The following is a 27,845-nucleotide window of genomic DNA, read 5'->3' as shown; positions in this document are numbered from 1 at the left end:
TGTGTTACAGATCTAAATAATAAAGGTTTTTTCTTGAACCTTCATGTGGATGAGAGCCAAAAATGGCTCCTCTGTGGGATCTCCCTGAAGAACCACTCTCACAGCTTTATTCTCAAGAGTGTAGGGCCAGTTTCTGCTTTGCTTCCAATACTGCTGGCAAACTCTCCACCTTTTAATGAACCAGAATTGAAATAGCAGGAATGGATGGTGGGATGGATGGATGGATAAAGGTTTACCATAAGAGGGGTATCCACTTAATTACAAGACCATTTTGGTATGTGTATAAGAATGCTAAAAACTGAATCCTGCTGCTGGGACAGTCTCCAGACCCGCTACGAATTTTGTTGGATTAAGCAGGTTAAAAAAAGAAGGGATGGGTGTATGGATGGATGGATGGCTATGAAATGCTGCTATTACTGATGTCTTTCTAATTATCAGTCACACATTCACTCTTTGTCACAGTAAGATTAATAATCTGTTGCCTTTTTATTTCTAGTAACACGGAATCCACACGAAGCCCAGAGTCCCTGGAAATAGACAGGTGTCTGTCCTCGGACAGATTTCCTGACCTTGATTCCGTTGAGGAGTTTATTAAGAACGTAAGTGTTGCAGTATTATTTTATGGCCTTTGTGGGTGGCTGATGTTTTATTAACAGAAGACTTTTAGTGTCAGAAGGCCTGGTTTCTTGTTTGTGACACGTGGACTCACAATGGACAGCTACATTATGTCACTCATAGTTAACATAGGTGTATGCTAGGATGTGCATTTGGGTTTAGCGTTTAAAGTATTTTTCATTACTTTATCATTAATATAATCACACAAAGAATCACTTTGTGAAACTCAAATAAAACATCAATGAAAATATACAGGGACAACAACAAGCATTCTCCAACAACCCAAAAGTAGGCTGTCTATTCACTATTGAATTTGGCACAATGCAGGTACCAGTCCTGGAAATGGCGCCATTCCATCAGTGGTGCCCAGATGACCAACCCATCAAAACATTGGGGCATTTTTAATTAACAGATGCCCCTGTTAAATTATAAAGCCAATTAAACAACAACATGTTGTGCATGAAACTCGAAGGTCAAAAATGTAATTAATGGGTAAGCACTGTTATAAAGCTGGGTAATCGTGGCAATGCATCTTTAAAGCTGTTGACTTAAGGGATCTTTACGATGTAGTTCAATATTGTATTGTGGCATTTTGCCTTAGTAGAGCTGCTTTATAGCGCACCACGTGTACAGCCTTATCTGCACATAGACAGCTGCTTTAAACAAACGGACTTACTAGCTCAGCATAAACAGATCAAAATGGATAAGCTACACCAAAGCAGGTGCCCCTCACCACACTGCTTTTACTATTTGAGGCATCCCCACTCCGCTGCTAACCTAATCAAACAGTGTAAAATGAATATTATTATAGAGCAAAATGGATAAATACTCAGCAAAAATGATTGTAGCAAAAGTAGGAAATATATTTCAAAAGAGCATTGTTAAAAATAAAGGTGATGGAAGATTTTGAAATCTGGGTGCAGAGTTGCTTCAGATTGTTAGTCAGCCCGCAGAGGTCTTGCCAGTTTCTTCGGCTTCTTCTTTCTTTTGTTGATCCCTTCTCTGCTCTCTTTTGCCTTTTCTTTCTCCTTTTCTGCTCTTCCTTTCCTCTGCTCAGCATACATCCCAAGCACATCATCAACATATCAAATTAACAACGATTACAAGAATAATCAATAAGGCTTTGCCTTTCTTAGGTCGTTTTTCCATTCGGAGCCTAATTTTCCCGGGTCTAATAAATTACAAAAAAAAAAGTATTTAATGAGAAGTCAAGCAAAATGACACATTTTATTGGCTAACTAGAAAGATTACAATATGCAAGCTTTCGAGGCAACTCGGGCCCCTTTTTCAGGCCTCAAAAGCTTGCATATTGTAATCTTTCTAGTTAGCCAATAAAATGTGTCATTTTGCTTGACTTTGCATTGCATCCATAATAGCTAACATGGCACAACACCCTACCACTAAAAAAAAAAGTATCTGTAAGAATTTGTTTAAAATTCTAAAAGAATGATCTAAAAGACACAATGTTCAAATCAATAAAGATACAAAGTTTAAAAATCAATCTATAGCAGCCATTTAAAATTATACACAAGAGTGTCTTTCAGAGGGGATTTAGTATTTAAACGTTTAAGGCCACTCTGTTCAAATAAATTCTCAAGATCTGGGGTTTCTAATGGCTGGCTGTTTACTCAGGAGTCCTTATTGCTGACAGGTTAATCTATGTTAGTCCACCCAGTTCACATTTTCACTTGAATTTGCAGTCCAAGTTCTTATTTTATATACTGTTTCATTTATAGTTCAGTATTCTTCACATTGTATAGTTCTTTACCCAATACAAATATCCATGCCAATCTTCATTTTCTGATATTTTATTCACTTAAAATTCTAAATTGTGAAATATACCTGCAGCACTGATTTAAAATGAGTAGGTTAAGAAGGGGATTCATAACTATACGCCTTAAACTCAACATTACATGTGCAGTACATCATAATTAAAAAAATAATACTTCTTAAGAATTTTTATTCACTATTATGACAGCTTTACCAGACTCCCAATTAGACAAAAGAAGTGTTGATTATTTTTAGCCTTTGTCTGTTCTTGATGCCTACAACAATTATTTAGTTTCCTTCAGAGACGTACAAAAAATCAAAGCCTGCAGCAGAATTATAATCAGAGATAATAAAACGTATTAATTATAGTATGTGACAGATGAGGCTTAATTGCATTTCAGTTTTAAATTCATTCATTGATTTAGAATGTCAGCTGGCATAATTGTATATATAACCAAATGTCTTAAATTGCTGTTGTACAATGTTTTCATAGTTCAACAATATAATCATACTTTAAAGATAATGAATGTTTCAGCAGAGATTCACAAAAAAAAAAAAAAATTAAGCAAATTAAGAGAATGATTCTCAGTCCCATATTTATTCTAATATTCATCCAGGCTATAACAAGATACATACCTTTTCTGATTATTAGGGGCCTGCCTATTAGAACAAAAATCAAGAAATTATAAAATATATAAGTGATCAGTGGTGACATTTGCATTATGGGATGTTAAAAGAAGTAACAGCAGGTTTACATCTCCCTTATGCACAAATGTTTGTCAGGAATCTTACTGTCGTTTCACTTATGACATTCTTGATTTGTTTTGATGTTTTGTTAAGTTTTATTTGATTTTATTTTTATCATTGGTTTAACGATGTGTGTCAGCAAGACACATAATGTTGGCATGGTTGTGTTATAAAAGATGGCTGTATGCCCAACAAAGTGTCAGAATTTTGACTCAAAGGAAAGATCTCCATAAGAGGCTTAGCACTCAAACAACAAACAATAAAGAAATAAATTATGAAATGAGCATACGCTTCATTTTGTGGCCCTGGTTCTGGCATTGACCTAGAAGGATGATGACATTTTAGTAAAAACTCCTGTTTGCAATCCCTGACAATTATCCTGCCTACTGCTAAAAGAATGGTGTTACAGGATCTCTGCTGCTCACTGAAACATTCGCTCCTTGGGACTTCCTGTTTGTTCGACTGAACACATCACTTGCATGGCAGGTCTTTGTGTAAACAGCTTTAGATACCTCACATCTAGAAGTAAACACTTAGTCTTTAACTGTTTTACAGTCTCCGGACTGTTGTGCTGTTCTTTTATTCTCAGAGCCAGTCAGTCATTTCCCAACCCGCTATATCCTAACACAGGGTCACGGGGGTCTGCCGGAGCCAAACACAGCCAGCACAGGGCGCAAGGCAGGAACAAATCACCGGGCAGGAAGTGCATAGACATAATAGAATGAGGGGCTGACAGGTTTATATGCCCATAGAAAGAGGCTGCATTAGGCGACACGGCTCTGGAACTTGCTGGAAGATACACAACCCAAGTGTTCCGTCTTCTAGCTAAAAATGTTGATTGGTACAATATTTCTGATTTTTTTAGGTAGGTAATGAAATAGCAGCTGTGCATGTTCCAGTTAAAAAGTTTAAACACTCTTATACGAAAAAGGATGCATGTGTAGAAATCAAAAAGGAAATTATGTAATTGCTGCATGACCATGTACTAGAGCCTTGTCCTTTACATGCAGAGCAAAAATGTGACAGGGCAAAATTGTAGCAGCGTCACTATTTTGTCACACTCGCACCGACTGCCTCTGGCTTTGGGTGGATTGCTCACTCTGAGGTTGGCTTTCACAAAGCCCAAAGTGCCGGCCACACAAAATAAACTGATTGTGCAGATTAAGATCATTTGGAGGACCAAACCATAACACAATAAAAATAAATGTAATATCATTTTATTTATGTCAGCAATACAAAAATCAGTGCTGCCTAAACAGAGCACAGGCTCTGGTGCCTAAACGGATTGGAGGGAACGTTTCATTGAATGGATTGAAGGATTTTTGTTGTCATTCATGCTGTACGATCTTCATGGTTTTATTTTCGTGCTTTCGCGGTCTGTTACTGTTGACAAGTTCTTTCTTCTTTCTTCTGCTTGAAAACAATTACTGGCACAGAATTTCAGTTTAACATTCTGAACCCCCCACTATGCAATCCCCGTTTTCCAATGTGTAGGCAAAAAGACAAATAGTGAAGTTGTCCTGCGAGTTGGAAATAGAAGCTGTGTGAACTGAATGTAGTTTTCTCGTATTGTAGTTCCCCAGTTGTTTGGTGTAGCATTTTAGGTGTGTTCGCAAGTAAGGCGTGAAGCACTGACTGTGAACGCTCACATCGGTCGGTCGGTCTGTCCGCAAGAAACAACCCAGCCCACCCCCACCCCAAGGTGTACCAATTTTGTTGAGATGTGGAAAACGTATTTGTCAATGAAATTTATAAAGAAACTTCAGTTTTCATTGTGATATCTCAAACAAATCACGCGGCACAAAGTTTTAAAATTACAAAGTTTTCAATTGAAAAGCATTGGCAAATTTGCCAACTTGTCCATCTTAAAATGGAGTAACGTTCTGTGCGACTTCAAGGAATTTCTTTACTGTTTCAATGTTACCCTGATAGTGGTTGGTTGAATTTCTGTATTTTCCCCCGTTTCCTCGCCTGACAGCCGCTTGGGCGCCCAATGTACATGTAAATGAGTAAAACGGCGGGCCGAGCGCACACACAGCCGACATGGCAGCATCAGGTAAGGTAACTAATAGAGATAACAGAATAACATAAAATAAAAAAGGCACATCTCTGGAAATAAATAGAAAGCGAAAGCCATTATGTGTGCATATAGATGACTGACTTGATTATCTGTTGATTATTATTATAAAGAACCGACATTATCAACCTGCAGCTAAATGTTGTTTGAACTAATTATTAACCTGGGAAAGATGCAGCTGCCCTCACTCATATAAACTCAGGAGGCGTTTTAAAAATGGGCAGCGGCAGCAGGAGGTGCGGGGCTTCAGTGGCTTGAGACCCTGACCTCTGGCACCCAGCCTCTGACCTTCCAATCCCAGATATACATGAACACTCGCGGCAAGCCCCTGATCTTCCTGCCCATCGTGTAACATTCGTATTCCCGGTATGCAATACATCAGTTCCTTTCCAGGTTCTTACTTAGTTATGTAATTTTAATAAATTACTGGGTTTTAACAAATATTAATACAGTAGCTAGAAAAGGAACTTATTTCAGTTCTTTTCCTCCTTTCAAAGGTTGATATTGATACTGATGTTACGCTAGTTTGGTTCTTTGTGTATTAATAGATATTTTTCAAATATTAATTAGTGGATACTACTTTACTGGGTGTTCTTTCAAACATGTTATGTTTAAGACAATTGAACAACAGTTAGTCACAGACCCTCTACCAGCAACATATCAGTTGATGCCATTTTACATCACTTGGACAGGACTCTGCTTTGTATGAATGGTATTGAGCCACCGTTTCAAACTCCATTGTAAAGTGCTGTTAAAAAGCATGGAATTAATGTGGTCTAACACATGGAATTGCATTCAAGTATTGCTATTATTTTCAAATATGACTCATTGTTACAAAACTGTTTAATAAACAAAAGTGTAATAACTGATTCTTGGATGAAGTAAATAAAAAACATGAAATGCTCTATCTTTTATGTCAGTTAACTTAGTCACCGAATGTACCTGAATGCTACACTATGCGTACATCGTCTATCTTGTTTAATCTTGCGGAAGAATAGACAGCATGTACTGTTGCAATCACTTTAAATTATATTCAGTAATTTTAACAATGTGAATTTGAATTTTTTGTAGTGTTCATGCACAGGACTCAGACAGAGATGCCAATTTAGTGCCACAAGAGCACTGACACTTGAAGCCCTTACATATACATACATATATATACACACATACAGTATATACATACATACATATATACACACACACACACACACACACACACACACACACACAAAATATATATATATATATATACACACATACATACATACTGTACATATATATATATATATATACACACACACATACTTATACATACAGTATATGCATACATACATACACACACACATATATATATATATAAATAAATATTACACATTATATATATATATGCACAAAAGTAATAAGCTTGACTTCTCGAATCCTTGTACAGGCTGTAATGTCAAAATGACAACATTTCAATATTAAAAGCAGCAACTGTTACATCATTCCAAAGTATTACAATAAACACACTTTAAGAAATAGGAAACCTGATGTTAGTGGTGTAATATTTATAAAAACACCTTAATTGATTTCAGTTACTAGTGTTAGAAACAAAACTCTACCATTCATCATATTTTCAAAGTGTTTTGTTTTTTAATGCTTTTTTAGGCTTTTTCTTTACACCAAGCTTTATTTGCTGTGAATAATAAAATTTGTCAACTGTGCTATACTTTGGCAAAGTGCCTTGTGTTTAATTGTAAAACCTACAAAATCCACTGAAAAACAAGATCCACATACAGTCTAATATTGCAGACATTGTTTCTTCTTTTCAGTGTAAGTAAAAAAATCTTCAACTGAAAACAGAACGTGTTTTCTATTCATGTATTCTTCATTTTCACAAAATAAATAAGTTACAATTTATTTTTTATCATGCTCTTGACTGAGTGCAGGTGCAGGACGCTGTGAACAATTTCATAGTTAAAACAAAAGTATAGATTACACTAAATACAGAACTAGTACACAAAAAAATACAGATTTGTAAAACATATGGAGAACAAAGCAAGACCTGATTAAACATGGACAGGCATTTTTAGTTTCCATGTATTAATTGAATGATGAACTATGGCCAGTTGGCAAAGAGAGTTTTTAACAAAGTTGGACACAGTCCCACTTTTTTGTCTTGAAGGCCTCCTGTGCCTCCTCTCCTGGGTACTGTATGGTGGAGTCTGTGCTGGCCATCCAGTACTGACAAATACAGCCAGTCTTTTGCTTTCTTCAAACCAGCTTTGTTCAGACTCAGAACAAGACTCGGAAAAGTAAAAAGACCAGGGAGCAGCTCTTTAATGGACGTTGGGTCCACTCAAACACACTCTCACGCTCACACAGGGACACTTTAGACTCAACGTTTGAGCAAATCATGTACGTGTTTGGGATGTTTTAGTAGAAATGGAGTTAAAAAAAACAAACTGTTGTGCGACTGTTTACAGCCCAAGATTTCAACTGTTTTGAAGTATTTATTCATTTTAGATGTATTCATTAATAAGTTCAGATCTAACCAAAAATTTAAAAAAGTTCTGTTTTCTTCTCTCTCCAGGTTCAGGACATTGCAGACGAAGGTGTTAAATTTATTGGGTTCATTCAAAAGTGTTCCTCCTCAGATAAAAGTGAACTAAAACAAGGTGATGAAGATTATGCAAAGACTGAGAAAAATGAAAAAATCAATGGCAGTTCTGATGAAGACAAAACCAACAGTGTTCATTCATCAGATGGCATAGAGCAGGTTGAACAAATAAAGAGGAGTTCTACAGATGATATCAGTGAAGTCAAAGATAAGGATGATGACACAAGAAGTGCCAAGTCACAGTCAGAAACCTGCAGTATAGACGGACATTTATGTGCTGAGACCGGTGGAGAAAATGAATCTGAGCAAGAGAACGAGAAGAAAGACAATAGTGCTGAAACTCCAAACAATAAAATAGAGCACGATGATGAACACAATTCAAAAAAAGGTAATTTATATTGGAAGAATACAATTTTAAATTAATTTGATAGGTGGGCATTGTGATTGTAAAAACATATTTCCTCCAATATTTTTGTTAGTTTCTAAATTCACCTACTGTAACCATATTGTTTTATCTGCATTTTGTAAAGGAACGTATATGCAGACCCCACATTTAAAGCCTTTGATGCTTTGGGTCAAAGATCACCTTGATGCCCATATGGTTTGAACTTGAAGTCAAAAGAAATAATATAATATTTCCCATAAGCACATATGTAATACACATACAATATTATTAAAAATGAATATACAGTATATTCCATATAATATACCATTTAGTTATAGGGAATATACATAATATACACTGCAATTACAATTATTAGGCAAATGGTCCATCCATCCATTGTCCAACCCGCTAAATCCTAACTACAGGGTCACATGGGTCTGCTGGAGCCAATCCCTGCCAACACAGGGCGCAAGGCAGGAAACAAACCCCAGGCACGGCGCCAGCCCACCGCAGGGCACACACACACCAAGCACACACCAGGGACAATTTAGAATCGCCTGTCTTTGAACTGTGGGAGGAAACCAGAGCACCCAGAGGAAACCCACGCAGACACGGGGAGAACATGCAAACTGAACGCAGGAAGGACCTGGGAAGTGAACCCGGGTGTCCTAACTGCGAGGTAGCAGCGCTGCCCACTGCGCCACCGTGCCACCCTAGGCAAATGGTATTCCTCAGAATTTATTTTTTTGTACAACAAATACCACGCTCTCAGTCAATCCAAAAGTGTATTTTATATCATCAGACCTAAATGTTTCACAAAAGAGAAGGGAGTTCTGTCTTTCTCTGGAGAAACTACAAGTATGTGCAATTATTAGGCATCTGAATTACAATCTCACTCATGTATTTACTCTGACATTTTGCAGTAAGTGCAACAAATAAATAACAAAATGACACACAATTAACAAATAACATTTTTGGTATTTGAAAAATATTAACTGACCTGCACTTTCACTCTTCTTTTGAAAAAAATGCCATGAGCATCCCTTCCATACAGTCCATACATTTCTTGATCTGTTCACGATGAACTCTCACTGAAACAGCAACCGCAGCCTCCTGCATGCTTTTCAAAGCGTGTATTGTCTGCTCTCATTGTAAATCTCACATTTGAGAAGGGCCCACAAGTTGTCAACAGGACTTAAGTCAGGTCATTATCTTTGAGGGCTTGCTGACTAGCCAAGCAGTGGTTGCAGTACTTGGATGCGTACGATGGAGCATTGTTCTAAATAAAAGATCATTCTCTTTTTAAATGCTACGGATTTCTTTTTTGTATCACTGCTTCAAGAAAGTACCTTTCATAAACCAGTAGTAGGACTGAGAACTGATTAGCAGCCCATCTTCATCTCGAAAAAGGTCCAAGTAGCTTCTTCTTAATGATAGAAGCTCACATCAATAGTCCTCCCTGAACTTGCTGGCACCTGACTCGAACTGGTGTCCTGTGTCCATCAATGATCCAGCCATGGGCCCACCGGTCTGGTCCATCAGCAGTCATTTTCATTTCATCTGTCTGTCAAAGCTTCTATTAAATCAGTCCTCAGGTATTTCTTGGTCCAGTCTTGATGCCTTAAATTTGTGAATCTTACTCAGTGGTGGCTATGCTTCCACCTTCATTACCTTAGCCATGTCTCTGAGTACTTGACACCTTTTACTTATTGACTGCTCCAGGTAGATTGCAGTTCTAGAATGACACTAATGGGTTCCTTTTAGCTTCATGTTTAATTATTTTAAAGTCTTTTGCAGTTAATTTGTGTCTTTTCTTCTTCCCGTGTTTTTTTGCAACCTTGCTGACTATTTGAAAGAAAATGTTTGACTTTAAATGGTCACTCCTCTGTAGTTTAGCAGTTTCCAGAGTGTTGTATCCATCTGAAAGGCATTTTTCACTTTTCAGTATCAGTTAAGTGTCTTTTTTTTACCCATTTCACCTGAGATAATAAAGATTCACACCTTAATATAAAGCAGGGGTGTCTAACTCCGATCCTGAAGGGTTACCATGGCTGAAGATTTTCCTTCCTGACACTTTCTTGATTAGTGACTGATTTCTGCTGTTAGTTGACATTTCTTCTGTTAATTTCAGTTGCCTTGTTTTTTAAGATTCAGTTCCCTGAGTTGCTTCTTTTGTCTTTAAATGAAAGACAAACAAAAATTAGATAACAGATGACCACCTAAATGGGTCTCAAACTCCAACCAATTTCACTCCAACCAGCTTCTTAATTAGAAGCCGATTGTTGTTGTTAATTAAACTTGTTATTCTCATTCTCATTCTGACACCACAGATTTTTGCAAAATGGTTGATTTTGTTTTTTTGTAAGAACACTGTCATAATGTTTTGTGGACCTGAGAAGATCAATATTACTGAGACCTTTATTTATCTTCAGATATTGAATGGTTGGACACAGGTTAGCTGGTCATATGTTGGTTAATTTTATATGTCATTATTCTTTGGCTGCTACACGTAATTAAGGAAAAATGAAACAATTGAAGAGTCTAAGTCTTAAATAGCAAGTCAGTTAAAATTAAGACAAAAGGAGTTAATTAGCAGCAAAAACTGGTCACTTATTAAGAAAGGGATTAGAATGGTAACCTGCAGCCACCGTAGCCCTCCAGGATCACAGTTGGGCACCCATGTTATAAGGTGTTAAGCACTTTCATTTACATCCTCTCTCATTAAACACATATATCACCTAAAATGATTATATCCAATAACCATTCAGATTTATAGGGTTTAGACCAGATTTAAAATGTACACAGAATTAATGATAAACTCAGAATGCTGACTTGCCTAATAATTGTGCATGTAGCGTGTAATTATCAATGGCAGCCATCTAGACCGGGGTCACCAACTCCGGTCCTGGAAGACCACTGTGGCTACAGGTTTTCATTCTAACCCTTTTCTTAATGACTGACCTATTTTTGCTGCTAATTAACTTATTTTGAACTAATTTTAACTGACTTGCTCTCGAAGACTCGGGTCCCTTAATCGATACAAAATGCGTCAAAATAACTGGTATCCATCATACAATATCTGAAAATAAAGAAATATGAAGGTCTCAAGAATGTCAATTTGCTCATGTCCACATTTAAAATAATTTAACAGTGTGCACTTAGAAAAGCGAAAATCAACAATTTCAGAAATGTCTGCTAATGCACCACGAGAGCAGCAACAAGCCACGGAATTAAAGAACGGATTTGATTAACGACAAGAATCGGCGCCTAATTAAGCAGTTGGCTGGAGTTTGAGGTCCTGACTTAGCTGATCTTCTGTTGGCTCCCTCGCTTCATATTTCATTTCTGTTTGGGTGCCATTTAAGGAAAGAAATGAAGCAATAAAGAGGAACGATGAAGAAATTCAGGGGAACAAATCTTAAAAGAGAAGTCAATTAAAATGAATTCACAAGAAGTTAATTAGCAGCCAAACAGGGCACTCATTAAAAAAGGGTTAGAATGAAAACCTGCAGCCACGGTGGTCTTCCAGGACTGGACATGGCAACCCCTGAGCTAGACTATTGGGAATGCTAGGACAGCCTTCTGATTTATTTTTGCATTTTTAATTTGCATTAATGATTGCTTATTTTTTATCTTACTTTAATGTAGTTTAATTGCTGTTTTGAGTATCTGTTTGCATTTTGTGTGTCTGGTCACTATTATGTTGCATGGCTGCTAGGCATGCTATTTATGTGCCATGTGATCACAAGATATAAAATGGCCAAACACAATAAAGAACTTCCTTACTTAAAATTGCAGGAGTGACTTTATGAGAGACTTGTGCTCGAGAAAAAAAACTATTAGCGAAAAGATTCTAGTTTGGGGTTGATTTTATTTTGACATGAATTTGTATTAGCCTTAGAACTTTGGTGAACTATCTGATAATTTGTGTATTGGCCTTTGCTTACACCTTCAACGACCTTTCTGAAGAGCCCACAAAAAGACCTAAATTGATGTGTCTGGCACTTGCTATTTCAAACTGTTCAATAGGATGCACCATTTGTTCTGTTCAAACATGACACCAGCAATCCTTGATTGCTAAATTACACTTAAAGTAAGAGATTCCCTGAGTCGTTTGTATGCTGTCTGGTGCCCTTTCTCAGTAAGGTACATCGACATGTGACTATGAACATTGGTAGGTTGACATTCTGGTGAATTTGCTTGCTTTTAATCCCCAAGGCTGCTTTAAAATATATCAGGATGATTCATCCTTGGCTATAGGAGCACCTGGTTGAAGTTCCTGTACTGGCTCTTGGTATCCCTGCATCGCGAAACTCTACGTAGCCTATAAAAGACAGTAATAACAAAACCAAATAATAAAAATAGTAATAAAATAATTTATAAAAATAGGTGAGAGAAAATCTGTGCAATGTCCTAAGGATGCTGATAAAAAGCATATAAAACAAAAAGATCTAAGGGACTTGTTATACAGTACTATATACTGTATATGGTCAGGTTTGAATATAATGGTCCATCTTGCATCCGTCTGTCGGAACTAAATGTGGTCGTAAGTCAGCAACTACCTGTAGACTACTTCAGCTAATTCCTCTATACTGGGGTCCAGCTCCCCCCTCTTAGTGGTTTCTCTCCTGGTAGTCCTCCTTGACATTGCCTGTAGAATTGGGCAGCTAGACCCCATCTTTTTCTGCTAGGGTATTGCCATCTGTAGGCTTGGTGGTCTTGTGACCCCATGACAGCTCTCCATAGTCCTTTTGACAGGGTCCTGCCCTGGCATCTACTGGGTTGTGTGTTCTCCTGTCTGGCGAAAACAATTCCCAGAAAAGTAACAGAAAAGGTCATGGGAATCTGGAATAAACCATTGTTCCAAATAACTGAATCAAAAACTGTAATACCTTTGAAAATGTTCTCAATACAATACTGAGACAAATAAGCTAATATTTAACCAAACAAGCCTGGCCCCCTCTGAAAGTCCTGTGGTTAGCTTCCACTTCCATCCCTCTTTCTTTCATTGTCCTGTAGATGGTCGGAGATCTTCAACACCTGATGGGTTATCTACCCTCTGGAGTGCTTGGGGAAAATGCCCTTTTCCTCCCAGGTCTAAGCTATCTTGCTCTTGCACTGGTGCCTTTGTCTCTTCCAGGGGACTCATTAATGTGCAAGTTCTGTCAAACCCCAGTGGCACTCTCTCTGCTATTGCGGATCTCCTTGTCTCACCCTTGTGGAGGTTCCTTTGGAGTCTTCCATTAGTCCATTGCTACTCAGATAGTTCCATTGCTAGCCAGCCACCCTTTCACAGTATGTCGTTTTAACTATGCAAATATTGCAAAGAATGCCCCTGAACTGGTAATGCTAAAGATGAGCTATTCAAAATAACCTCTAAATTATTGTATTTAAAGTGGGTGGTTCATTTGACTTGTTGAAGTTGTGTCACAGCAATGCAATTCCGTTCTAAGTCCAAGTACTGTAGTTCCTTACCAGTCAGTAATCATTACAGCATTCATTCTCTTAGCCTTAGAGTCCAGCAGATTGTCAAAATGCTTGAATTTGGTGGGACAACCCTGCCTGCATGGATCAGTTGTTAGCTGGTGCCCATACTAGCATGTTCTAGCTGAAAGAAGGACACTGATATTACCTTGAGACTATCCTCTTCTATCACCAAACCCAAGTTCAAGGAGACAGACTTTTATGATTGCCTCCAATGCTTTCTCTTAGTATTTAGACCAAAAGATATCCCAGTGCTCCAAGTCTAATTTATTTTTTATACATGGAAGAGTATGGAAGAAACAGGGTGAATGGCCTATCCAAGTCAACAGTGACGAGACTGAACGTTCATTGTGCCTAGTCAAAGGGGATTAATAAGAGAGCCAGGAGCATAGGCCAAGTTGGGCATTACAACCTGGTTGGACCAGACAAACCATAAAAATAGTCATAACCATAATGCTACATATTTTTATCATATCCCAAGTCACATTGTTTGTAATATAAAGTTAAAACATAACCTAAATCTCACTTTAAATAACATATTTAAGAACTTTAAGATTGTGAAATGATACACAATACAATACAATACAATTTATTTTTATATAGCCCAAAATCACACAAGAAGTGCCGCAATGGGATTTAACAGGCCCTGCCTCTTGACAGCCCCCCAGCTTTGACTCTCTAAGAAGACAAGGAAAAACTTCCAAAAAAAAAACCTTGTAGAAAAAAATGGAAGAAACCTTGGGAAAGGCAGCTCAAAGAGAGACCCCCTTTCCAGGTAGGCTGAGCGTGCAGTGGGTGTCAAAAAAAAGGGGATCAATGCAACACAATACACAGAACAGAACAAATCCTCAATACAGTATAAAATAAAAATTTTAGAAGTACGTAGCAGAATTTAACAGTAGATTATATCCCATAATATGATTTGGATATGTTTGGAGACCTCATCCATCAAGTTGCCTCCCCCATTTGGCCATACAGCTGAAACAGCGCTGGGCCGGCCAATCCGATGAACGGATCCCTCTTTCCCATGATTCCTGATATCGTCCATCAGGGATGACTTTACTTTAGGCAGGCAAAACAACTTGGCAGGTGGACTGTGGCATCAAGTGCCACATCTGAGTACCGAGAAGAGAAACAGAATAGGTGAGGGTTAGTATCCAAATATAATTATCATGTTACTTATTTTTAGTGCTAAACACAAGTCCCAGTAACAATATTAGAATGATAGAAAACTTTTTTTTTTGTGTGATTTTTGTACATTTGGCAAATCAAACACATTCTTATTTTTTAAACAAATTAGAAAATGTATGCATGATGTCAAATGTTCTTGGACTGGGCTGTTTTAAAAAACATGTAGACTAGGTGGGTTGGCGATCCTAAATTCAGTGTATAAGACATGGACACATGGACATGCGTTCAACTTTGCAATCATTTAAACATCTGCTTGACAGTCACTTTTGCCGACAGCAGTGGCTATTGGACGTGCAAAATAGGAAAATACAGAATACAAAACATACAAGTTGATGTGATGTCTCTTGAGGCACATTTGAAACAGTAAACTAATCCATAATTTAAGTAGTACAGAGTATATTCCTTTTTAAGGATAGGTGAGGTGTATGTGAGAGTTGTGTAGGTGGAATGGATTTTATCATCATATTCGGTGATTATCAACATACAGTATTTACATTACCTGTGGCATTAAAAAATAAATAAACTTTCATTGGAGATTTTTTTAGTAACATAGTGCATCTGTTGGGGACCCGTCCCCCCTTAAACTCCGCCTATGGCCATTTGCTGTACTAACATTTAAGACACTGCCATATTGGAATGGCTAAACTGAACCATGGCAGTGTAAGTCCATAGATTCAGGCCCCAGCAGAACGGCATATACTGTACAGTAAGATTACTTAGTCAAGTGGTATATAAGTCAACATAATAAGGTCCAACCTCAATTGTGAAATTTTGATTTATGAAGATTAGAACCTCCATAGTCATCTGGTACTTTACGAAGCACAACACTTTCATGCTAAAAAGTATGGAGTTTCCTCTTTACTGTAGGCATATATTCTAAAAAGCCTGAAGTAGCTGGTTCAACATTTCTTGCTATATAACATTCTTTGGATTTTTGTGTAAGGTATTTTCAATATGATATTGCTAAGAAGTACAGTCTCCCCTGTGACTAAACCACTTTTATGTTTCTTTGCACTTCCTGTCCACCCCAAGGCTGCCTTTCATTATCTTTTCTTACAGTGGACAATGATGAGCACTATACTGTACCTCATAAAAACAGAAAATCTTCATCCCTTAGTCCTTTATATTTCCAAAGGAGTCTGAGATGATGGCCAGTATATTTAATAAACTGCCTTGGGTCACTGACAATTGCCAGGCTTGCCTCTTTTAGTAATGAGTATAACGAGACATATGTCACGCATATTTGACATTCTTTTAGAGGCGACATTGTAATTTCATACATGGAATGCCACCATGAAGTTAAAAGTGAGAGACTGGTACTTGGCCTTAGCACAATGGTGTTATTCATTAGCTGTGGTAAACTGACCACATCAACTCAAGGGAGAAACTGAAAACTTTCAGCAATTTTGTTAAAGAGAAAAACATCTGGAAGTTTAAGACAAATTGATCACACTTTATACCATCTCAATGTTTCATATTCCTGCTTTCTAAATAATTCTGTGTATCACTCCGCACAATATTATAAAGAAGGAAATGCCATTGATTAATAATCCTTTAGTGTCAAGATGGATGAACTCGGTGCTGGACGCCTGCAGTAGTTCATTGAAGATAATCTGAGTCAATTTATAATTCAACCTCTTGATTATCTCTTCTCCTGATTTATTTGTTCAATAACTTGCCAATCTGGAGTGTATTTTGGCATCACGTTAGCCACAAGGCAAAGGAGAGTGGGTTCAGGTCCAAGCCGGTCACTGTTTTGGATGGAAAGTGGAGTTTGCATGTTCTCCACATGTCTACCTGGACTTTCCTCCCACCTTCCAAAGAGGTGCAGGTTAGTTAATTGGTAGGTGCGACTGCTTGTGCATAAAGATGTCTAGAAGAAGACAGAGTGGGTTTAAAAATTGAATATGGAAGTCTCAGTAAAATTAATTATTTGATAAATGGCAGGCCACCTGCGACAAGCTAACTAATGCCGGTTCATTTGCTTTGATGTCTATGTGATGGTCCAGGTTGGCTGCAGCTGCCATACTCTCCTTTAAACCCAGGAAGTTCAATATTCATGAAATGAGGTTGAGCCAAGCAATGAGGACACATAAGAAACAAAAGGTGGTGCGAAGTGCACATAGTACTTTTATGAGCAATCACACACCAAGTGCAAAATAGTGCAGTGCTTCTTCCATTATAATAATTGAATATTTCAATAAATAATTACATTAAAAGAGATTGTTCTTCCAGTGGAGGTTAAAATTTAATAATAAACAGTAAATAGAACATCCTTAAAAACAAGGTTAAAACTCTGGCAGAATCCTGTCTTCAAAAACTCCATGAACCATGGTTTGTTCGCTTGAAAACCAACACCTCCTCTGCTTACTCTTACAGGTTTCTTCAGCCAGAGAAGACATCCACTGGCAGGGACATTCAACAACCTTTAAAACACGCTCGGGTGCCCACCACGTCACAGGGCACTGTACTTCGACACCACAAGTACTGCTAACGTCTCCTGCCACCATTCGTTGGCCTCCAGCTGTGGTAGGTCACTTCTGTTCCAAGCGCACTCAGCTGGAGTGACCTCTGTCATGCAATTCCTGACCACCTGCCTCCTCTCACCATCAGCATCAGCTCCTTCATAATTCTGCCAATCCTTTCATTTCTTTCATCTCTGTAAACCCCAGTCTTTTCCTTTCTCTCTCTCATTCTGTTCCATTTTCTTCCTCAGGCTCCTCTTTATATTCCATTCAGGCGATCGCAGACCCCGGAGTGCTAATGAGGAAATTGGCTGCCACGCATATCCACATGTGAACGCAGGCTCGCCGATCTTCCCATCAACGCTCCGAGGCCTCTCAGGCACACTTTCACTTGCACCTGCACCCAAATGGAAACCTAGCTCTCCACAATTATTTATTTAAAAAATGTGCATCGCCACAGACCCCTCTCACCTCATACCTGAAATGCTATCTTTTCGTTTTATGTGCTGTGCCTAGCTTAAGGAAAAGCTGATTGAGAAATGGGGTTGACTAGAAGAGGAAACGTTGACCGAAGCCAAAGTCAAGACCAGAGATCTGTCCTATAGTCCTCTTTACCAAGATGCTAATTAAAGAATTGTAGCAAGAAGGCAGAAACCAGGGAATCTAAATTGTTAGAACTAAACCCACATGTCTCAAAGATTGTTTTTTAGGGATATCCTCTAACTCAGATAATGGTGCGTTTGATGTGCCCCTTTTATATTGTTGTGTTGATTACATTAATTATGGTATTTCTGGAGACCTACTCCCTAACATTTAACACATTTAATTCCCTAAGTCTGTCAGAGTAAGACATGCCTTTAAGTCCTGGGATGCACTTGGTTGCTCTCCTCTGGACAGTTTCAAGTGTCGCTATATGTCTCTTGAACCATGGTGTCCAGAATTGCACACAATGCTCCAGATGAGGTCTCTTTAGTTCATTATACAGACTGAGCATAACATCCCTTGATTTATATTCATTGTTTTTTTATAATATAACTCTACTTGCCATTTTATCCACTTCTGCACAATGCTTAGATGATGAGGATATGGTGTCAAGATAAACCACCCAAAATCTTTTTCAGAGGTTGCTTCCTTTAGGGCAGTGTCTCCCATCTTGTATTTATAATGGACCTTTCTTTTGCCCATGTGTGGCACTTTGCACTTTTCTGCATTAAACTGCATTTTCCAAGCATTACCCAGTTCTGAAGATTATCCAAGTCTTTTTGGATTGTTTCTGCTGCCTTCTTAGTTACCATTCCTCCAATTTTAATGAATCTGTGAAGTTTACTGACTACACCAGAATCAATGTCATTAATATAAATCAGAACAGGTAACGGTCCAAAAATAGAGGAGGAATTTTTTAAATGACACATAATCAATGCATTATGTTTTTATAACATTTAAAAAATATTCATTTTGGCTATTTTATTTCCTTGCAATGATGTCAGTTATTATGTAAGGTACCCATGTTTCTGTTTGGCACACCTTTATAGGAGATGCCCAGAGGATATCCTAACTGCAAGGTCTGACTACTTCATATCTAAATGGTGCCACCTTATTGAAGTGTCATACAGTAAGTGTAACATTAGTGCATTGGCTGGGTTGTATTTCCAACAGGGTGGTACAGTGGGTAGATGTCTTACCACACAGATCCATTGTAGCACAGCCAGTTGTTTTCTATCTGGATTGTGGACATTCCTCCTGTGTCTGTATGGAGTTTTCTTCAGGCAGACTAGTTTTACTTCCATGCTCCAAAAACCTTTGTGTTGGGGTGATTGGTAATTCTGAATTAGCCCATTGTGAGTGGGCCCTTTGGTGGACAGGAGCCCTGTGTGACGCTGCGGCTTCCACTTCATGCTCCCATCTCCGTTTTGGGAGCACTTGAACCCGACACCGTCGGTAATGTCACCGGATGAGCTGATCAGTGAAGACACAATGAAGCAAGGGGATGGTGCATAAAGGTGCAAAGGTGCTTTTATTTAAAAACAGTCAAAACAAAATGTGCAAATCAATAGTGCAGTGCTTCAAACGTTATTAAAGAAATAAATAATACATTAAAAAGGTAAAAATCCCAAGCGCTAAAACAAGGCTAAAACGAGATTAAAATCTTATTGACAACATTGGGGTCACACCAGCCAAGCTTTGCTCCTTCCCAGTCTCTCCAGCTCACTCAAGGTATATTCAGCGGAAGAGACTTCAGCCACCGCGGTCCTCATTCTACCGACCCCTGTCATGACTGCCTCCACCAGCATCTGCCTCTCCGCTCGGGGTCGGTTGTCCTCTAAGTCGTCCCTTGGATCCATCCCTAGGGTGGACTTTTCCCCAATTGTACCCACTCTATTAAAAGCCTCAGTGGGAGTCATCCTGTCCCATGAACGTCGATCACTTGCTCCATCTGGAACCCCTGACCATGCTGACCCCTCTCTTTCACAGCTGGCTGGCTCGTCCACTCTTTCCCCAGTGCTGCTCTCTCGCTCTCCACCTCTTCCTTTCCTTTACCGTTCTTTTTTCTTTTGCCTCGCGCTACTGTTATTTATTGCGGGGACGTGGCAATTAGCAGCTCCCGGCCTTAATTACGGATGCGGACAATTCCTCACCTGTGCACATAAGCAAGGAAATGCCCGCCTCACGCCGTATCCAGAAACCGCTCCGGCCAAACCACCATGCCCCCTCTTTAAGCTGTGAGTGACCTGACATTTGCGCGATAGACATATGCGCGCCGACAAAATAGCGCCGATTAAAACGTGCCGTCAAAATCGCGCTGACAAAATCGCGAAAGTTTCATTAAATATGAATTACTAGTTTAAAGCATATATAAAAATGTTTATTTTAGAAGTCAATATTATGAGACGCGGCATGCCATCAGCACGGCACGCAGATAGTCCTTAAGATCACGCCCTGCGTATGTAGGAAGAATTGCAGCAAGGGCGTCCCTCTCTCTTGGCCTCTCTCGCGATTTTGTCGGCGCATTTGTCGAAAACCAGTTAGCGGGTTTGTCGGCGCTCATTTGTCCGTCGCGGTTTTGTCGGGGTGCATATGTCTATCGCGCTTTTGTCGGTGAACCGATTATTTATGTAAAAACTGGGCTTTTATTCTGATCCATGGACTCGCTATATCACACCCTGCCCTGGGATAGTTCCTAACTTGAGCCCAAGGCCCTGACCCCCTCTGACCCTGAATCAGAAATTGCAAGATTGAATAGGCTACTGTGCTATGTAATAGTCCCTATGCTAATCCTCAAACAACATACTGTAATAACACGTGAGTACTCAAACACTTCCATCCATCCATTATCCAACCCGCTATACCCTAACACAGGGTCATGGGGGTCTGCTGGAGCCAATCCAAGCCAGCATAGGGCACAAGGCAGGAACAAATCCTGGGTAGGGCGCCAGCCCACCGCAGGGCACACACACCCGCCCACACACTAAGTACAATTGAGAATCACCAATGCACCTAACCTGCATGTCTTTGGACTGTGGGAGGAAACCCACGCAGACATGGGGAGAACATGCAAACTCCACGCAGGGAGGACCTAGGAAGTGAACCTGGGTCTCCTAACTGCGAGGCAGCAGCGCCACCACTCAGACATTTGACATTGTGAAAATGTAACATAACATGTTGTTCTTCTGTGTCAATTTACAATTTCCTTTGATGTACACACTCCGAAAGTTTATAAATGTTGTCAATAGAACATCTCAAATGTAAACCTCAAAGAATGTTGTTATCAACAAGAGGATATGAAACACTGGGGGTATGTTTGCAGTGCCTTAATGGAAAGTGTAAGAGAAAAGAGAGCAGTGTAAGCAGAGTTTATAGTATGAAAGGGGGTGCAATGCTTCACGATGATTTAGCAACTTTTCTTGGCCCATCTGATCACTCGCCACCAGTCTTAGGGCAGCAGGTGAATTCAGAAGATTATTAGGACTGGAAAACAGTACATAGTGTTTTTCCCCTTATCAGTAGTCCAGGGGCACAAAACATGGTTGTGGTAAACAAACGGCTTTCTGGCACAGCCAATGGTTGGCTAGAAGTGAGGACAGATCATGAGAGGTGAGAGCTCTGAGGAAGTGTGACAGGATGGCAGAGCTGAGCCACTCCCTCCAACAGACCAAGCAGCAGGCACATGTATGCCAGACGTTTAGTCAATCATTAAAATATATGGCATCACACAGTAGCTTCAGAGATTAACAAGCAAAACCACTAAAGACATGCAGGGGTTTGTGTGTTTATTTGTGTTTTTTTTCACTTGCCATTACCCTTCATATTGTAAATAAAATCACGTCAACCTTTAACAGTTACAGGGCATGGCCTCATTGCTACAATACCTGGTACCATTTCAGAAAAATTAACAAAATGTATTCAAGTTCAATAGAAAGCAATTCACATTAATAGAGAGTGATGGAAAAGTGCATTATAAAATGTTTAATCCAGAAACAAATTACCCATTCAGGCTATTACACTGCAGGAGATTTATGTTAAATACATAAATGGTTTGGTACTGATTGCAGCAAGGGACTTGCTTCGGAAGTCGAGTTTATTGTGTTCTTTTAATTGCCTCCTAACCCAATTAAGCCCTACTCTACTATTTTAGGGAACGGTTACATTAGATATTCTGTAACCTACAGCCATTCATCTTTCTTTGATGCGTCTTAGAAACTAAAAAAAAGAAACACGGGTAAGCATATTCCAGTATATTTTTGGTACAATGCTTCCTTATGCAATTATGACATCATTAATTTCTTCTGGGGGTGAATAATTGTCACATAAAAGGTCTTCTGGTTCATCTATGAAAATAGCAGTGATGCTGCTTTGTGTACTTCCTATTTTTTCAGCAGTGTATCTTAAATTCTATTCACTTCTGTTTGTATGCACTAATGTTCATCTTCATGTAAAACCCAAGGTCACAATAATGATTACATGCAAAGCCTGTGACTAGCATTGTCCAAAATTATCAATAAATCAGGATCAAACCTTTTGCCAAATTATAAACCAGTGATGTAAACTGGTAGCTTCACCCTGATCCTTAAAATGTGAGCGTTTTCAATCAAAACATCCCTATAAATTCTTGGGAATACTTAATTGGAAAAATCTGTTCTGAACAATTAGGAGCAGAATATGATTACTGTGTCCATCCATCCATCCATTATCCAACTCGTTATATCCTAACTACAGGGTCATGGGGGTCTGCTGGAGCCAATCCCAGCCAACACAGGGTGCAAGGCAGGAAACAAACCCCAGGCAGAGCACCAGCCCATCGCAGTGATTACTGTGTAGTGTGGTATATTCCAAGTTCCCAACACTGCAGAAGAATTCCAAAAAGGTAATGGACTCCCCTAAACACTTCCTTGAAAACTGTAATTGCCACACAGAAATGCATAATTAGAAGGATATTAACTTCAGATGTTTCCTGAAAAGTCTTAATATGATTTTAGCTCTGTCATTTCTTATAATATTGCGATCCTCAGATGGAACCAAGAGTCACCTCCAAACCCCAAATAAAACCAGGGAAGCCCATGTAAAGGAAAAAACAGGTGTGCAATAATAGAATTTAATCAGATATTTGGGGGGGTGTGAACCAGAAGGAATAAGAAGGAACAGAAAACACACAAAATAACAAATAACTTTTAGTCACAGGAGATGGTCCCCTAACTGACCCATGGTGTGGCTGGCCCATTCTCCCACCTATAAGTAAGCACAAGACACTGTCCTTTTCACCACAATCTCTACTCTCTCTAACAACAGTGGTATTTTTATAGGGCATCTTCAGAACGGGGGCGGCACGGTGGCGCAGTGGTAGCGCTGCTGCCTCGCAGTAAGGAGACCTGGGTTCACTTCCCTCCCTGCGTGGAGTTTGCATGTTCTCCCTGTGTCTGCGTGGGTTTCCTCCCACAGTCCAAAGACATGCAGGTTAGGTGCATTGGCGATCCTAAATTGTCCCTAGTGTGTGTGCCCTGCGGTGGGCTGGCACCCTGCCCAAGGTTTGTTTCCTGCCTTGCGCCCTGTGTTGGCTGGGACTGGCCCAGCAGACCCCTGTGACCCTGTAGTTAGGATATAGAGGGTTGAATAATGGATGGATGGATGGATCTTCAGAAGGGTTAGCTTCTGACTTGAGACTCAGGTTCTGTTAAATAATGGCTAAATAACTGGGCCAACAAAGTTGTTGGTTCAATTTCCATCTTACACACATGTATGTGGAAGCAGTAGTGGTGGTCAGTACAGCAGATGATGATAATGAAAGTTTTGAGGTGAAGGCTGCATCAGGGAACTGTTCCAAATTTGTTGCTTTTGATGACAGCGATGGTGGTGGTATCTAGAGAAGTGCAATGAAGGATTGCAACAGGGGCTCTTATACCCTGAAGATATTGTTTTGATGGCAAAATTTGAAACAGAGCTAATGAAGGAAATACAAACAGAGAAAGCTAGTTTAAGTGAAAGGCCTCCGGGTAAATGTGGACATGACCAAGGGGATGGGTGCTGTCAAAGGGGCAGCAGGTGTAGAAGAAGAGACCACTTGGCTATTTGGCGTGTGTGGTGTTGGGAGAAACTCAAACCAATTCGCTGTATGTTTGAAGTGGGTGTATAAAAATGTTGGGTACTTTGTAGGCAGCAAGTGTAAGCCTTGCTTGTAGAAGGTGTGAGAGAGAGCTGAGAAGGATGCCAAATGCTGATGTAGTAAGTGCAAATCTAGATATTAGCAATATGTTGTTTTGGGAAATAGAGAAGATCTACTACTTGCACTAAGTGCCATGTTGAGTGTGGACTAAGATGCAGGCACAGCAGTGAAAGCAAGGGAAAGAAGAACATTGAAGAAATCCTGGGACATGTCCTCCATTCTGACTTCTAATGGAGTCTCTCTGGTATTATAGGATAAAATTTATGAAAGCTGGGTAAGGAATAGTATATGGGAGTGACGTTACCCATCAAAATGGAAAATAAAGCAAGGCTGGAAGAAAAGAGATGAGAATAATCAGATGGACATGCCACAAAATATAAAGAGCCAGCTGAGGTGGTTTGGGTATCTGTTTAGAATGCCTCCTTGGGAACATACTGTATTTTGGGAATGTTCAACTGTTGAAGGAGATCTCGGTGGACACCCAGGACACACTGGACAGATTAATCTCTTGACTGGCCTGGGAATGCCACAGTATCCCAGTACAGGAGTTTGAGACGGTGTTGACGAAGACAGATGTCTGGGGATCTTTGTTTAGACTGCTGCTTCCACAGCCCAGACACTGAATAGTGGCAGAAAATGGTTGTACGGATAGATAGATATGTCAAATGCCACACTTTGAGTGGAAATGATAATGGAGAAACAGACTGTTGGTTTGACCATATGAAGTGAAAGGTGGGGCCTGACTGGGTGAGGATGTGCACCAAGATGGAGGTGGAGTGGATGAGGTCAAGAGAGAGGCCAAAGATGTGGTTAGAAGTGGTATCATATAATATGATAAGATTCAGTCTTACCTCAAAGAATTCCCAGGACCATGGAGAGTGGAGGAAAATAATTTGTGGGAGCAACTGGCTAACTTGGATAAACAAGGGACATGTGAGCATCTTTGCTTAGACTGCTGCCCCTGTAACCTGGACATGGAAAACTGGCAGAAAATGGATAAATGGAAGGATGGACAGATAGATATGTGGAGTGCCACAAAGCTGAAGGAAAATGAATGCTAAGTTAAGAGAAAGAGTAAGTGTGGAGGTGATAGACATTTTGCGGAGGAAAATCAGACTGTTGGTTTGGCCAAGTGAAGTGAAGTTTGTAGGATGACTGGGTGAAGAGATGGAGGTGGAGATGGAGGTGGATGATGATGGTAATAATGACTCAGCATGTAAATATGGGCAACTCACCTAGTCTTCCTGTGCCCTGGCTATTAATAACAGAAGAAAAGAGATGTATTACAGATTTGCTTAATGAACAGTAAGTAAGAAAGGCACTTTCAGGACAGATCCCACTTCTTAAAGACCCTACATTAGATTCGGTAGGTTTCAGCATGTATATCAACATTTAACTTCCTTCATTATATCTGTATGTGCATTACCCTGCCTTTTGGGTATTTCCCTCTATCATTTCAAACAGAATGTCTTGTTTACATCAAAGGAATATCCTATACTAGCTAATGATTAGTGAAAGCAATAAATAAAAGATATTATTCCTTCTCTGTTTTTATGGAACCAATTTTGTAAACCTTTTGCAAACTGACTTTAACAGAATGAAGTGGTATGTGTTACCGGGGTGACTGAAGAGCTTATGTTAAAGTGACAAAGGTAGACTAACAAAGACTCTTAAGGACAGCACACTAAAGATGGTGTTTGTATATACAGTACATTTGAATTGTTATTGGATTTTTTCTATACATGGATGTCATGTCAATCAAAAATGTGTGCAAATGGGGATTCTAACCCATTAAGTGAGCAGTCCAACCCTTAGGTAATGACAGCAGCAAACCAGAACAAGTGAAACATGAAAAAAGTAGAAACGGGTTGTTTTTAGAGTGCTGGAAGAATGAGGGAGCTTTGCCAGTCGGACAATCAGAGCATTTGCTACAGCATGGAAGCACACACCAAGGTAGGCTTCATCAGTTACAAGTTCATGAAGGGTTCATTTTGCCTGACAATAATGACAGGTGTCTGCTCGTATGCACAGTTCATATATAAGTTTTGTGAAGGGGATGCTATTTTGCTATTGTGGAAGAAAAACTCAAGGAGAGACAGAGACCCGAACAACTGGGCATGCTAGTGTAGAAGGGCTGAGGCTGTTGTTGAGCCCTGCATGTGAACTGGATGAATGGAAGGGCAGATGATACTTTATTTGTCCCAAGGTGGAGCTATTAGTGAAGCTCAACAAACAAATAAATATTACAGCAAACAACAACAAGCCCTCTCAAATAACACACCAGAAAATCTCTCAATTGGCTAAAAAATAAAAGGATAAGAATTACTGTAAGGCAGATTTATGACCTGAGCTTAAACAAATACAGCTCTTTCTGGACAGAGAACTACAGGTGACCCGGCAGATGCTGAGAAACTGTGATTATTTTTTTACACATGTAGTCTAAGGCCGGTTTATATTTCATGCGATGCGATGCATGCTCCAGCGGACACTCCTGCTAAACAAGCGTTTTACTGCATATACTTGCACGCGTCTTTTTACGTAAATCTGGAGGGATCCCCCAGGTGGCAGTGAGAGATATTATCACGGTGAGAGCAGGTTTGGCTTTGCTGTATTGTGAATTGCCTGGAACACCCATTAAATTCCGATGACACCTTACCGCAATATCTCTGAAAAAGATGTTTAATGATTACATCCATCAATCCAGGGATGTGCCCATTCCAGCTAGCATTGGGCACGAGGCAGAAACAATCCCTAGACAGGGCATCAGCTCATCTCAACGTGAATACAAACACTCACACACACTTGCGTCATTTTAGTGTAACCAAATCTGCATATCTTTGGAAGGAAACCGGAGCACACTGAGGAAACCCTGCAGGAAAACATGTAAACTCCAGGCAGGGAATACAAGTGATGTGACTCCCTGTGAGACAGCAGAGCTACTGCTCTGCCACCGTGTCACTCGCATGTGTGTAATTATTAACATTATTCATTATTTAAATGAAATTAACGATTTATCTGTAAAATGAAAAATACATATTTTAATGCATTTCATCATGAAAGTGTTATCAAGTATAAATCAAACGATTCTAAATGTGCAGAGAGTTGGAATATCATTTATTTAATGTACTCTGTGTGGCGATCTATTGCTACTTGCCACTGCTGTCAAGTCAGGAGGAATCCAGAAAAAAAAAAAGACGGCACAGAAAACGGTATGTGAGACTTTTAAAATGTATTGTGTCATTACGATTGGGAATATGCGACGCTTGAATATAAAAGCACCACGAATGCATTTGTATGTCAGCATTTTGCTTCACCACATCGAACCTTTCATCAAAAATCGAAGCGCACACATCAATCCCATAGGATCCGCATGTCACATGTACTGTAGATAGTAAACAGAGACTCTGACATCACATTCTGACTTTTATCACACCATGCCCCCCGACTTTTTGCTGGGACTGCAACTCGTGCACGCATCGCGTTAATTTCTGAGGACCTGCTCAGATGATGAGTCAAATGAACACTGGGCATGCGCGGCAGCCATGATGCGTGTGTGTACGCATTCTGAGAGTGAAGTATAAACGAGCCCTAAGAGTAAAACTTGCAAGATGGTAGCATAGAGCCACTAGCTGGCAAAACTAGGTCAATGTCAAGGAGAGTACGCTACAGTTCAACCACTCAGAGCAGCACATGGCTCCTGGGTTATAACAGAGAGTTTATGTTGATTCTTTTAAAGAACAGACAGCTGACAAGTATCATAGAGACCTGATGGAAACTGATGGCTTAGGGGTACTGGGATAATAGAATTTGCTTAAAGATGTTTGAGTCTAATGGCTCTTAATAAAAGTCAGGCAACT

The 27,845-nt window shown here is 39.6% G+C and overlaps 1 protein-coding gene across 1 annotated transcript in view; it reads left to right on the top strand.

The window, feature by feature from the left end:
• Positions 1 to 200: 200 nt before the first annotated feature.
• LOC120515484 (raftlin-like) overlaps positions 201 to 27,845 on the top strand; it is an 82,465-nt gene continuing 54,820 nt past the window's right edge. Inside the window, exons 1-3 of the mRNA XM_039736547.1 lie at positions 201 to 274; positions 497 to 599; positions 7,782 to 8,196. Coding sequence (XP_039592481.1) covers positions 201 to 274; positions 497 to 599; positions 7,782 to 8,196 — 592 coding nt within the window. The remainder of the gene's footprint in view (positions 275 to 496; positions 600 to 7,781; positions 8,197 to 27,845) is intronic.

This window comes from Polypterus senegalus, chromosome 15, assembly GCF_016835505.1.
Source record: "Polypterus senegalus isolate Bchr_013 chromosome 15, ASM1683550v1, whole genome shotgun sequence".
In the NCBI taxonomy this organism is placed as follows: Eukaryota; Metazoa; Chordata; class Cladistia; order Polypteriformes; family Polypteridae; genus Polypterus; species Polypterus senegalus.
Note: the sequence above shows the minus strand (reverse complement) of the source record. Positions and strands in the feature narration are given on the sequence as shown.